General features: G+C 49.2%; 1 protein-coding gene across 1 annotated transcript in view; it reads left to right on the top strand.

The window, feature by feature from the left end:
* LOC142269949 (uncharacterized) overlaps positions 1 to 12,071 on the top strand; it is a 66,432-nt gene extending 54,361 nt beyond the window's left edge. Inside the window, exons 3-9 of the mRNA XM_075332421.1 lie at positions 4,550 to 4,819; positions 5,100 to 5,189; positions 5,586 to 5,684; positions 6,106 to 6,204; positions 8,651 to 8,764; positions 9,633 to 9,749; positions 10,610 to 12,071. Of these exons, the coding sequence (XP_075188536.1) occupies positions 4,550 to 4,819; positions 5,100 to 5,189; positions 5,586 to 5,684; positions 6,106 to 6,204; positions 8,651 to 8,764; positions 9,633 to 9,749; positions 10,610 to 10,764 (944 nt within the window). The 3' untranslated portion in view covers positions 10,765 to 12,071. The remainder of the gene's footprint in view (positions 1 to 4,549; positions 4,820 to 5,099; positions 5,190 to 5,585; positions 5,685 to 6,105; positions 6,205 to 8,650; positions 8,765 to 9,632; positions 9,750 to 10,609) is intronic.
* Positions 12,072 to 14,412: the final 2,341 nt, after the last annotated feature.

Here is a 14,412-nt window from a genome sequence, read left to right as displayed (position 1 = left end):
GCAACAAAATTGAGGATACGTTTCAATGGTTCCCCTGTGTATGGCGGCGGAATATAAATTGCAACTAGAACACAGCGCACATTATGAAGGACACAGTAAAGACATACAAATCTACCCTCCTGATCCACAGAAGCTTTAAGACACTCAAACGGCACTGTCCTGTGTACTAAGACACTCACCCCCCTGGAATGTGTGGTATATACAGAGTGGTACTCATGGGCTATCCATTTTTTGTGGAGCAAGTGGAGCCGCTCCTTCACCAAGTGCGTTTCTGATAAGAATATTATGTCTGGCTTAAGCTGCTGTAGAAACAGAAAAACTGCACATCTTTTAGTGGCTTCACCCAATCCTCGCACATTCCAGGCCACTATATTAACCTCCTTCGCCATAAGGGTGAGTACACATATGTAACAGCAGGGGGCAGCAAGCGGGGACCTCCGGACCCATCTGCAGCAGTTCCCATAGATGAGCATAGACCAAACAGGTGCATAAAACAAAAAGGTCAAACAACATAAAAACATACACAGTAAACCAGGACATTCCTCTCAAACAGAGAGAAGTGGGGCTAAACATAACCCTAAGAGCACATAACGGTTTAAATTCCTGAACAGTCATCAACTGCATAGTAACCTATCTGGGTGGCTCCTGCCAACCGTCCATAAGTGTTCCAGCCGGGAAACATAGCACGTTCACCTCAGCAAGTCCAACAGCAAGGGATCCGCAATAATCCTCAGCGGTGATTTCTGCGCAGTCCTTTTTCATTGGTATCGAGCCATGCGGCTGCATCCTTTGGAGTGTCAAAAAACTTTGTCCCACCATCCGCCACCACTCGCAGCCTGGTAGGGTATAGCATTGAGTAAGAGATCTGCAGCTGCCTCAGGCGTTTTTTTACATCAATAAATTGCGCTCTCCTCTGCTGGATTTCAGTGGAAAAATCCGGGTACAGTGAGACCTTATGGCCATCAATAGCCAGATCCTTAATCTCCCGGGCTCTGCGGAGCGCAGTGTCCCTGTCCCTGAAGTGCAGTAGCTTGAGGAGGATAGGACGAGGGGGTGCCCCTGGTGGTGGGGGTCTAGTGGGGACCCTATGTGCCCGCTCAATAGTGAAGAAAGGAGAAAACAGATCCATACCCAAAGTCTTGGGGAGCCACATTTCAAAAAAAGCTACTGGATTATTGCCTTCTGCCTTTTCTGGGACCCCGACCAGTCGGAGATTGCTTCTGCGGGATCTGTTTTCTAGATCGTCCACCTTAGCCCTAAGCAATGAGATATTGTGGATTGCTCTGCCAAGGTCCCGAGTCAGAGGGGGAAGCTTATCCTCTGTGGCACTGACCCGGTCTTCCAGGGCCCCCACCCGTACATTGACCCCCTGCAACTCGTGCCTGATAGATGAAATGTCCATTTTAATTCCTCCCATCTGTATGTTCAAAGTGGCTAGCATATTGTTGCAGGTATTTACTGCTGCAAGCACATCACTGAGGGTGGGCTCTGCTCTCCCAGGATCTGTGTTTTCATCTGCAGCTCTAAGGTTGTCCCCCTTCTCCACATTACTGGCAGCAGCCAACATACTCACAGCTCCCTGCTGCTCTTCCTCCTCCATCAGTTCTTGTCCTGGGATCTCCTCCACGCTGAGGTCACACTGCTTAACAGCTTCAGGTATCTCAGGCTGATCTCGTGCAAACTTGCTGAGGCGAGCTATTGCATCAGACGCCCTGCCCCCACATGAAGCTCCAGCGTCCATGAGTGTGGCCTGTGTCCCGCGCTTCTTATCAGCCCGAGTTCTGGTCATATCACTCAGGTCTTTGAAGCCCCCTCAGTCTAGGAGAGGTCACCACTCCAGGAAAGCAGTAAAACAAACTTTAACCCCAGCTGGACAGGATTATACAGGAGTTTTTTGCAGGAGCTGTCTCTACACAGGTCTTCCTCACATGCTGCTCAGGCCACGCCCCCTCCACCAAAGATTTTCAATTGGATTGAGATCCGGACTATTTGCAGGCCATGACATTGACCTTATCTGTCTTCTTTCAAGGAATGTTTTCCCAGTTTCTGCTCTATGGCAGGAGGCATTATCATCTTGATGAATTATTTCATCATCCCCAAACATCCTTTCAATTGATAGGATAAGAAAAGTGTCCAAAATTTTAATGTAAACTTGGGCATTTATTGAAGATGTAATGACAGCCATCTCCCCCGTGCCTTTACCTGATATGCAGCCCCATATGATCAATGACTGTGGAAATTTACATGTTCTCTTCAGGCAATCATCTTTTTATTGTTTAGCTTTTCTGTATGTAAATCCCGTTTCCTTTAGGCGGTTTCTTACAGTTCGGTCACAGACATTGACTCCAGTTTCCTCCCATTCGTTCCTCATTTGTTTTGTTGTGCATTTCCTGTTTTGGAGACATATTGCTTTAAGTTTCCAGTCTTGACGCTTTGATGTCTTCCTTGGTCTACCAGTATGTTTACCTTTTTACAACCTTCCCATGTTGTTTGTATTTGGCCTAGATTTTAGACACAGCTGACTGTGAACAACCAACATCTTTTGCAACATTGCGTGATGATTTACCCTCTTTTAAGAGTTTGATAATCCTCTCCTTTGTTTCAATTGACATCTCTCATGTTGGAGCCATGATTCATGTCAGTCCACTTGGTGCAACAGCTCTCCAAGGTGTGATCACTCCTTTTTAGATGCAGACTGACGAGCAGTTCTTATTTGATGCAGGTGTTAGTTTTGGTAATGAATATTTACAGGGTGATTCCATAATTTTTTTCCTCATAATTGAGTGATTCCATAATTTGTTCCTCATAATTGAGTGATTTCATAATTTTTGCCCCGGTTTGGTCTTGAAAAGTAACCGTTACTGGCTGCTCATTATGTTTTTATGATTTTTTAGTGTTTCTTAAAGCAAGAAAGTTGCTATTTGAAATGACTTTAGTTTTGTGCCGTCTGTGATCTGCTTTTTTTAAACAAATGTAAACAATTGAATGAACATCCTCAGAGCCAGGGGAGGCCAGAATAAGACATCCTTGCCACAAAGACATAAAAGGGTAAAGGGTAAAACTATCTTCTTGGTGGATTGGAAGGGTATTGGCCCTGAGGAGAGATCATGGGAGCCCAAGGAGAATATTAATGCCCCTCTTCTCCTTAAGAAATTCCTGGAAAAGGCACTATCACTATCCTGCCCCCCAACTCCGGTGTGGATGTCGGCTCACTCACCCTCCCAGCTACTCAGTGGTGGCTGCTTTGTCCCCGGTCATGGCCGTTGACTGCCAGGACCTGCACGCACTGTACAGGCCTCCTGGAGCACACTTAGGGCACGCTGGCCCTTTAGGTGTGCAAACTCTATCTTGTGAGCGCCTTTCAGCTTATGAGTAAGCTTAGAGACGCGTTGTTAGTTGTTTTGGTCCGTTACCTATGTGCTGCTGCTGTGTTGCTTTTACCTGTCTGTTTCATAGTACCGGCCGATCCTGCTATTCCATACCAGCTGAACCTGCTGTACTGGCTTCTCTTGTTGCATCGTTCCACACTGGCCAAGCCTGTTGTACTGACTGCTCCTGTGCATCAATCCATACAGGCCGAGCCTGCTGCATCCATCATATCTGAGACTGTCAGTGTCCATACCCCTGGGGTCCACTGTCATGTCACCAAGTCTCTGTGAGTGGCACCTGGTGGCTACCGGCAGCCAAGTCCACCCTCACCATCAGAGACTAGTGCATACCCGGTGTGCACCAAAGTCACACCCCTCAGGTGTACCATGTGCTGCGGCCCAGTGGGTCCACTGCAGTTCACACCCCGAGCATTACATACACAAAGGAAAAAAAAAATGAGAAATACAAAACGTGTAACTACAATAATTGTTTGAGGAGAAATAATTCATTTTTTTAACAATTTCAAGGTGTCAACCCTTGTATACATTTGTGTCTCCAGCATTCAACTGTATCTCCCTTATACTCCTGTATCTCTAGTATATTCCTGTGTCTCCAGAATACTCCCGTGTACTCCTGTGTATTCTGTGTACTCCTGTATACTACTGTGTACTCCTGTGTCTCCTGTGTACTCCTGTATACTACTGTGTACTCCTGTGTCTCCTGTGTAGTCCTGTATACTCCTGTGTATCCAGTATACTCCTGTATACTCTTGTGTACTCCTGTATACTCCTCTCTATCCTGTATACTCCTGTGTTTCCTATGTAATACTGCATACTCCTGTGTCTCCTGCATAATCCTTTGTCTCCGGTATACTTCTTTGTGTCCTGTATACTCCTGTATCTCCCATGTAATCCTGTATACTCCTGTCTCCTGTGTACTCCTATGACTCCTTTATACTCCTGTGTCTCCTGTGTTGTCCTGTATACTCTTGTGTCTCCAGTATACTCCTGTGTCTCCAGTATATTCCTGTATACTCCTGTGTCTCTAGTATACTCCTGTGTGTCCTGTGTACTCCTGTGTCTCCTGTATACTCCTGTGTACTCCTGTATCTCCTGTATACTCCTGTATTTCTTGTCCACTCCTGTGATTGCGATCATTTCTTTTCATCTTCTCTCCTCAGATCCTGTGGAAGATCCGGTCTTGAGAAGACAAGATGAGGACAATGTAACTTGCCGCTTTTCTCTCTTGTGTGATGCCGGGATTAGCGACTCCTCCAATACGACCTTCCGACTAAATGGAGAAGAGATAAAGTGGAACACGTCATGGATCGGGAGTGATAACCACCTGTTTGTTGATGGCACGGACCCCCAATACTGGGGCATCTACACGTGTACAGTGAAGAACCTCGTCAGCCAGAAGGACTCGCAGGAGATGGAGTTTATCCCCGAGAGTAACGTCCTATCCGATCCCTGAGCCTTATACTTTTCCTTCACTGTCTTCTGTCCTCACAATACACAGATCTGAGCGGTTTCAGCCGTCATTAGCCACGACAGAGTCTCCAGGACAAGGTTCAGTCTCGGAGGCTCATTATGTCACTGGCTTGAGTTTTTGGCTTCCAACCTTCCATATTTCCTCTTCCTCTACATTGTATTCTCCTTATAATGTGCCGTCCTGTGTATAACATCCGTCTCTCCTCTATAGAGATGACCATCCATCACTTGTCTCCTCAGGAATGAGCGGAGGGTCCCCGTTCTTCTTTATCAGCTGTATCGGGGGCTTCATCTACGTCTTTCATCTCCTATGTCTACTGGTTACAATCAGTAAGTACCAGCACAATGAGCCCGAAGACGGAGTGTGGAGCCCTCCATTCTAGTTATTGAGCCCCTGTCTAGGAAGTGATTGAGAGGGGTGTTCATTGTGTCTACCCCGGGGATCCTCTGATAAAGGTATTTTGGGGGCAGTGTTGGGGCATTGTGGCACATAATGATGGGGGTAGTGATCCTGCAGTGTATTATGGGACCCTATTGAGGGTGGTTGATCCTATATGGGGGCTGTACTAAGGGGTGACCCTGTTTCTGCCCTCAGTAGCCCCCTATAGCCCCTATAGGTCTGCAGCCAAACCATGTCCTGGCACCAGCATAACCCCAGACTGACCAGAACATGAGCTGCGGTGGGTTCCCGCCTGTCTGTCAGTGACCTGCCATCATGTCTTACAGAGCCCGGAAATGCTGCTCGTCTACAGAACGTCCTCCTCTATATCAAGTGCATAGGTGGCACCGGCATGGAGCTCATTGCCTTCTCCATCATTGCATTTAGTAAGTACGTTCCAAACAATGTCCAAAAATTATCCCGAGATGCTGTCTCTCTGCGGACACTGCAAATATAGTACCACCTGCCTATAGTATGTGCCCATATGGCCGTACAATACGGTGGCTACATGCACAGTACTGAGGGTGCCAAATCCAACCCCAGTATGACCACTGGATGGGTCCAGGGGGTGTGGCTTATATAAAAGGCTGTGGTTTACCAAATGGGTGTGGTTCAAATAAAGGTAGTGTTGATTACATAAATGGGTGTGGCCTATATAAAGGAGTGTGGCCTATTTAAAGGGGTGTGGCGTATGTGGATTTTATAAAGGGGTGGGGCTTATATAAAGGGGTGTGGCCTATGTAAATGGGCGTGGCTTATATACACAGGGGTGAACTTTCGTCACATATTGTTTTGTTTTTTTTGCAGTGTCCCATCTTTCCAATTATCAGCCATTTATGATCGGGGAGATCATCGTCCTCTTTGTTGTTCTTATGGTCCGAGCTTTATGGGTTTATATCCTGTGCGGTGAGTTTATCCGGATTGTTCTGTCTGGATTATTTCGGTTATGTACAACATAATATTAATATATCTGTATCCTCCGTCAGAACTGCCCCCATAGAGGAGAGCGGCTCATACATAATAATCACCATGTTCCCACCATAAGTAGCTGTCACTGCGGAGGTGCAGGATAATGTCAGGCTGCGTACATGGGGCATCCTTCCACAGATTGACCACTAGTGGCCGCTATTATGCACGTTGATAAATTCTGCTGCATTTCCACTTTTCACCACTGGAGGCTCTTCTTCTTTACTAAAATGGTCGATGTTGGACCTGTGGAGGCCATCTTGTTTCCTGTTTGGGCCTTCTTATTACTTGAGTATTGTGTCTGACCTTCCGTCTAGCTCCAGTCTCAAGCTCCTGAGATCTGTCTTACCCCAGACTGTGCCCACTCCTCTCCGGATTCTTCCTTTTATTACAAGTATTTCTTCCAAGGACTGTAGTACCTCCTTGCAGTTTTCGCTCGTGCTTCTCCGGCCGTTGGATTTCAGCCATGGTCCACCAGTATGGTAACAGGAGACTCAAGCTTTACTGTGGAATCCGCCCAGGGAACAAATTTAGAGGTTCGTGTAACCAAACTGGAGACATAATACACAGCGTGTGAATATCAGACGTCCCGTGACCTTCACATTTTTGGACAAGCTGCCCAGGATCTACAGAATATTGTACAAGATGTAAACAATGAGGTGGTGAAGCCGTCTGAGCAGATTCTTCAGTGACATATCCAAGGCGCGGCTCTGGCCCATCTTCCCACCGTTCAGTGACAGGTATGGTGGATTCTTCATCCAGCGCACACCCTGCTCACGTCTCTACTGACGGATGGAAAGTGCTGGGTATCGTTCTGTTACTGACACATGAAGTAGTGGCCGGGAAACACTCCTTACTGATGCTCGTGATGCTCGGCTCGATGAGTTGGAGGTCATTTCGAGGTGACTAGACGCTAACGTTAGTTCAGAAGGTTTTCATCTTCGTCTTCTCAGGACAATGAAGATACATCCTGCGTTCCATGTCTCATTACTGAACCAGGTTCTCCCAAATCTTCTTCCAGGGCGTCACTTTCCTCCCCCTGGTCCTATTGAAGTGGATGGACTAGAACATTACATGGCTGAAGAGATCCTGGGCTCCAGAATATTCAGAAACAGGTTGTAGTAATGAATAAAATGGCAAAGACACTGCCCTGAGGATAATTCCCGGGAACCTGTAGAAAATACCAATGCTCCACGACTGCTTAAGGGTACTTTACACGCTGTGACATCGCTACTGATATATTATCGGAGTCACGTCGTTAGTGACGCACATCCGGCGCTGGTAGCAACATCGCAGCGTGTGACACCAAGGAGCGACGATCAATGATCGCAAAATCATTCAAAATCGTTGCTCGTTGACACGTCGCTCCTTTCCTTAATATCGCTGCTGCCACAGGTACGATGTTGTTTGTTGTTCCTGCAGCTCCATACATTGCTGTGTGTGACACCGCAGGAACGACGAACATCTCCTTACCTCCGTCCACCGGCAATGCGGAAGGAAGGAGGTGGGCGGGATATTACGTCCCGCTCATCTCCGCCCCTCCGCTTCTATTGGCCGGCTACTTAGTGACGCCGCAGTGACGTCGCTATGATGCCGTACGCACCTCCCCCTTGAGGGAGGGATTGTTCGGCGGTCACAGCGACATCGCTGTAAAGGTATGTTCGTGTGACGCTGCCGTAGCGCTAATGTTCGCTACGGCAGCGAGCACCAAATGTCGCACGAACGTTGGGGCGGGTGCTATCGCGCTGGATATCGCTATCAATCGCTAGCGATGTCGCAGCGTGTAAAGCCCCCTTTAGAGTTTCACCAAAGATATCCAGATAGACCAAGTCAAGCAGCGTCCAGAGGCCACTGGTGTAAGGGGGCAGTAACGTCAGGAATCTGTCATACTGCTGTGGACTGACCACTAGTGGCCGCTATTATTTACGTTGATAAATTGTTCTGCATTTCCACTTCATACCACTGGAGGACGCTGTTGTGTATCTGCAGTTGCTCTTTACTAAGATGGCCGATGTTGAACCTGTGGACGCCATCTTGTTTTTGTTTTGGGCCTTCTGAAGACCATATGGAACGCTCACTCACTACCGTCAGTCTAGTCTCCAGCTCCTGAGAACTGTCTTACCCGAACTGTTCACACTCCTCTCCAGATAGTACGTCTTCCAAGAACTTTCTCTTCTACATGCTGTGTCCCACTCATGCTCTTCCAGTCATTGGATTCCAGTAGAGCTCCGCCAGTATCGTAACGGGAGAGTAGATGAGGTGTCAGGGCTCCCAGTCTGCAGGGAATGGAGCCACAAATGCATATATTGTGTGCATATATAATATAGGATGCAGGCTGTGTTACACTCTGGGTGTTTCCTCTATCATTACCCTCTGTATATTACAGGTCTTCATCTGCATGCATTGATCATCATGGCTATGGAAGACACTCTACTTGTGGCTGATATACTACTTGTGCCGGCGATTTATATACAGTATATACGCCTGTATATAGAAGGAGGTGAGTGCTCTCTACAGCCTGGGGGATATGAAGCTTCACCAAATACCAAGGTCCTGTTATATCGATTGCTGGTGGTCAGTCAGTGCTGAATATTGCGTTCTTAGGCCCAAATGACTTCCCCAGTGGTGGAGTCTCTGATTGTATGGCATTTCCATGTTACATCCCTGATGGTAGAGGCTCTGATTGTAAGTTGTGCCCACGTTACGGCCCCCGTGGTGGAGTCTCTGATTGTATGGCATCTCCACGTTACATCCCTGATGGAGGAGGCTCTGATTGTAAGTTGTGCCCACGTTATGCCCCCCGGGGTGGAGTTTCTGATTGTACGTCGTCCCCACATTACACCCTCGGTGGTGGAGTCCCTGACTATATGTCATCTCCACATTATACCCCCGGTGTTGGACTCTCTGATAGAAAGTTGTGTTCACATTATGCCCCCTGAGGTGGAGTCTCTGATTGGGCAGTGTCTCCATGTCACGTACCCAGTGGTGGAGTCTCAGATTGTATATTGTCTCAACTTCACATTCCCGGCGTTGGAGTCTCTGATTTTACTATGTCTCCAAGCTACGTCCCATGTGGTGGAGTTTCTGATTGTTTATCTTGTCCATGTTATGTGCCCCCCGGTGGAGTCTCTGATTGTACGCTGTCTACATATTACGTCCCCGACTGCGGAGTCTATTATTGTATTACGTCCCCAGCGTTACAACCTCTGATTGTAAGTTATCTCTATGTCACACCCCCAGCACTAGAGTCTCAGATTTTATGTTGTCTCAACTTCATGTTCCCGGCGGTGAAGTTTCTGATTGTACATTGTCTCCCCGTTACGTCCATGATGATTGAGTCTCCTAGTTTCTCTTTGTGTTTCTTGCAGCCTCTGATCTGTGTGGCTTGAGGAAGGAGCAGATACTGCAGACACTCCTGCACCTGGTGATTGGCTTCGTCATCCTACTTGCTGTGGTCCTGCCCCTGAGGATCCTCTGGGTGAAGTGTGAGTACAGTGGGAGGATCCGTCATAAAAAATAGATTTGTAATGTCTCATCTGCTGCCAAAGTGATGAGCTGGTGCCTAATACACTTCACCTGGTGTTGAGAATAGACATGGCCATATTAGTGTTTAGGCCACATTATAGACCCTGGGTAAAAAAAATATCAGTACCTAGATATCAGTGTCAGGTTTCATAAATGTTATTTTGTCTGTGACTTGTTGAGGCTGCAGCCTCCTGAGTGTCTCATCCAGGGTCATGGAGGCCCCAGGTGGGTCATTTCAAAAGCTCTCGATCATTTTCTGTTTGTTACCATACACATACTGTACACATACACACTACTGTAGGGTTTGGCCCTATGAGTGGTGCTATCTTTAAGGACCATGATTTATGACATCCCTTGTCTGCCACAAAACCCAGATCTTCTCATTGCTTGTAATAAGACACTCCCTCATGATGACATCACAATTAGTCATCACTGATGTCACACACAACACCTCAGCACTGGCCACGCCCCCAGCTTTTGCATTATTTTTGGATTTTTTTACCTTCCTTTTATCCTATTGATCATCGATGTGTGTACAGTGACATCAGGACCAGTATTCGGGATGGTGAATACTGACTATTTACTCAAATTGTGTAAGAAGTATGAGGTCACATTTGTCAGGTGTTTTTGTCCTTTTTGCACCTTCCTTGATATTCCTTGAAGTATAACGATAAGGGGCTGGTGAAGCAGACTTGTAATTCATTAATGACGTACGGCGTAATGCTGGTGACCGTGTCTCAGTGTACGGCCTCATCACGGGGACTGTATGAGAAGCACAGTGGCCTCCGAGACCGTGATGACCCCCCATGTCTTATTACAGGCCGAGCATCAGACCCTCCAGGAGCTCCGGAATCTCACAAAGGCTTGTTTATACCTGCACCAACGGGGGACGAAACAGTCAACAATAAAGATGGAAGGAAGAATGAAGAAACTGAAAAAGAAACCCAAAGTCTAAAGGATGAGATCTCAACATGATATAAGGAACATCGACACGCCTCAACATTGAGATCCAACACCAAAAAGGGAAAGTGGTGGAAGGACGGAGATCACCGGATGAGACCTCACTGATCTGCAAATGATGAGAATGGAAACTAATGATAAAACCTCTGGATGGATTCAGTCCGGAGTCTGCGCCTCGTACGGCAGAAATACCAGCACAATCTAGCTACATGTATCCACCATTTCCAGATCAGTGACGTCCCCGCCCGGTGATCTCCGTCCTTCCACCACTCTTCCTCTTTGATGTCACAGTGTTGAGGTGTGCAGCATCTCTCCACCCCGCTGTTTTCCTATGTGTAAGTGGTGATGGTGGACGCTGCCATGATTTTATCCTGTGTAATTCTGGATGCTACATGGTGGAGTGAATGCAGTCGTCGTATCAGAGACAGACGACCGGTCACTATCCTGTCATGTCAGCGGGTTTGTTACTTTATTTAGCTGAGCAGAATCACAGCTCGGTGCGCTTGTCTGTATTTTACTTATCTGCTCATTTTCCTGCAAAATGTTGTATATATGCTGTGTACGTGTCTGTCCCCTAAGCCTAAGAGAGACTGGGCCTGTGTCAGACGCAGAGGGACTGTGCCAGCCATAGAGGGCCTGTGTCAGCCATAGAGGGCCTGTGTCAGTGGCAGAGGGTTCTGAATCACTTGCAGAGGGCCTCTGTCAGACATAGAGGGCCAGTGTCAGACATAGAGGGCCAGTGTCAGTCGCCAAGAACCTGTGTCAGCCACAGAAGGCCTATATTAGTAGCAGAGGTCCTGTGTGAGTCGCAGAGGGAGGGCGTGTGTCAGACACTGAGGGGCTAGGTCAGTCGCAGAGGGAGGGCCTAAGTCAGTCGCAGAGGGAGGGCCAAGTCAGTCACAGAGGGAGGGCCTAGGTCAGTCGCAGAGGGAGGGCCTGTGTCAGATACTGAGGGGCTAGGTCAGTCACAGAGGGAGGGCCTAGGTCAGTCACAGAGGGAGGGCCTAGGTCAGTCACAGAGGGAGGGCCTAGGTCAGTCGCAGAGGGAGGGCCTAGGTCAGTCACAGAGGGAGGGCCTAGGTCAGTCACAGAGGGAGGGCCTAGGTCAGTCACAGAGGGAGGGCCTAGGTCATTCGCAGAGGGAGGGCCAAGTCAGTCACAGAGGGAGGGCCTAGGTCAGTCGCAGAGGGAGGGCCAAGTCAGTCACAGAGGGAGGGCCTAGGTCAGTCGCAGAGGGAGGGCCTAGGTCAGTCGCAGAGGGAGGGCCAAGTCAGTCACAGAGGGAGGGCCTAGGTCAGTCGCAGAGGGAGGGCCAAGTCAGTCACAGAGGGAGGGCCTAGGTCAGTCGCAGAGGGAGGGCCAAGTCAGTCACAGAGGGAGGGCCTAGGTCAGTCGCAGAGGGAGGGCGTGTGTCAGTCGTAGAAGGAGGGCCTAAGTCAGTCGCAGAGGGAGGGCCAAGTCAGTCACAGAGGGAGGGCCTAGGTCAGTCGCAGAGGGAGGGCCAAGTCAGTCACAGAGGGAGGGCCTAGGTCAGTCGCAGAGGGAGGGCCTAGGTCAGTCACAGAGGGAGGGCCTAGGTCAGTCGCAGAGGGAGGGCCAAGTCAGTCACAGAGGGAGGGCCTAGGTCAGTCGCAGAGGGAGGGCGTGTGTCAGTCGCAGAGGGAGGGCCTAAGTCAGTCGCAGAGGGAGGGCCAAGTCAGTCACAGAGGGAGGGCCTAGGTCAGTCGCAGAGGGAGGGCCAAGTCAGTCACAGAGGGAGGGCCTAGGTCAGTCGCAGAGGGAGGGCCAAGTCAGTCACAGAGGGAGGGCCAAGTCAGTCACAGAGGGAGGGCCTAGGTCAGTCGCAGAGGGAGGGCCAAGTCAGTCACAGAGGGAGGGCCTAGGTCAGTCGCAGGGGGAGGGCGTGTGTCAGTCGTAGAAGGAGGGCATGTGTCAGTCACAGAGGGAGGGCGTGTGTCAGTCGTAGAAGGAGGGCGTCTGTCAGTCACAGAGGGAGACCCTGTGTCAGTCGTAGAAGGAGGGCATGTGTCAGTCACAGAGGGAGGGCGTGTGTCAGTCGTAGAAGGAGGGCGTCTGTCAGTCACAGAGGGAGACCCTGTGTCAGTCGTAGAAGGAGGGCATGTGTCAGTCACAGAGGGAGGGCGTGTGTCAGTCACAGAGGGAGGGCGTGTGTCAGTCATAGAAGGAGGGCGTCTGTCAGTCACAGAGGGAGACCCTGTGTCAGTCGTAGAAGGAGGGCATGTGTCAGTCACAGAGGGAGGGCGTGTGTCAGTCACAGAGGGAGGGCGTGTGTCAGTCACAGAGGGAGAGCGTGTGTCAGTCACAGAGGGAGGGCGTGTGTCAGTCACAGAGGGAGGGCGTGTGTCAGTCACAGAGGGAGGGCGTGTGTCAGTCACAGAGGGAGGGCGTGTGTCAGTCACAGAGGGAGGGCGTGTGTCAGTCACAGAGGGAGGGCGTGTGTCAGTCACAGAGGGAGGGCATGTGTCAGTCACAGAGGGAGGGCGTGTGTCAGTCACAGAGGGAGGGCGTGTGTCAGTCACAGAGGGTGGGCGTGTGTCAGTCACAGAGGGAGGGCGTGTGTCAGTCACAGAGGGAGGGCGTGTGTCAGTCACAGAGGGAGGGCGTGTGTCAGTCACAGTGGGAGGGCCTGTGTCAGTTGTAGAAGGATGGCATATGTCAGTCATAGAAGGAGGGCGTGTGTCATTCACAGAGGGAGACCCTGTGTCAGTCGTAGAAGGAGGGCTTGTGTCAGTCCCAGAGAGAGGACCTGTGTCAGTCGCAGAGGGAGTGTCGGTGCCATTTCCCGAGGTAGTGAGCAAAAACCATGTCACTGAGTAGTGTCTAGTGGGAAAGCAATGGAAATCTCCTGAACTCTGAGCTCCACCAGGTTACAGAGGGGAGATTTCTTCTGTTACTTTCCCTGGTGGAAGAGACTGACTGCCCATAAAAGAGACTGTCCCGACAGTTATCTTGAGAAGAGATTGGTGCTGGATTAGAAGGGTAACTCCATACTGCCTGGAGATGTAAGAGCCAAAATCTGGGTGAACAAAGCTCAGAACATGGCCCGCTCCTGACGTTCCTCCTGGAGACAGATGATTGCGGCCAGTGTGCCCCATGGATTAGTATTGTGGACGTTCTCCTATATTGGACCTATAGTGTAATTCCATGTAACTCCTTCATATCTCTAGCTTTTCCGGTGGGAGGTGACTGTGGCTTCCTGGTATCGCAGGGCCTTGTAGGACAGTATAATCTTCTGTATAACGGATAGCCGGATATTTTTTGTACATTTTTATTCTTTGGTAAAGGTTGATATTTCTTTTATTATTTCATTGTAAGGTTTTACACCAGTTACAGAAATAAAAAGCCTGAATATTATCTGTGTAGAGACTCTGTGCCTCTATATCATATTTTCTCTATAATCCCTCGTTCTGTCCCCAGTTAGAGGCGATTGAAGGCAGGTAGTTGGGTAGTGTGAGGAGTCTTACCTTCGTTTCCACTAGATGGGGCAGACAACACCAGAGCGCTCCAGGGTGGATGGATTCAAATGTACACACGCTGAGGTGAAGCAACGGTGGTTTATTTCTTCAGCGCTCTATTGGGAGACCCAGACGATTGGGGTATAGCTACTGCCCTCCGGAGGCCACACAAAGCACTACACTAAAA

Source organism: Anomaloglossus baeobatrachus, chromosome 1, assembly GCF_048569485.1.
Source record: "Anomaloglossus baeobatrachus isolate aAnoBae1 chromosome 1, aAnoBae1.hap1, whole genome shotgun sequence".
Taxonomy (NCBI): domain Eukaryota; kingdom Metazoa; phylum Chordata; class Amphibia; order Anura; family Aromobatidae; genus Anomaloglossus; species Anomaloglossus baeobatrachus.
Note: the sequence above shows the minus strand (reverse complement) of the source record. Positions and strands in the feature narration are given on the sequence as shown.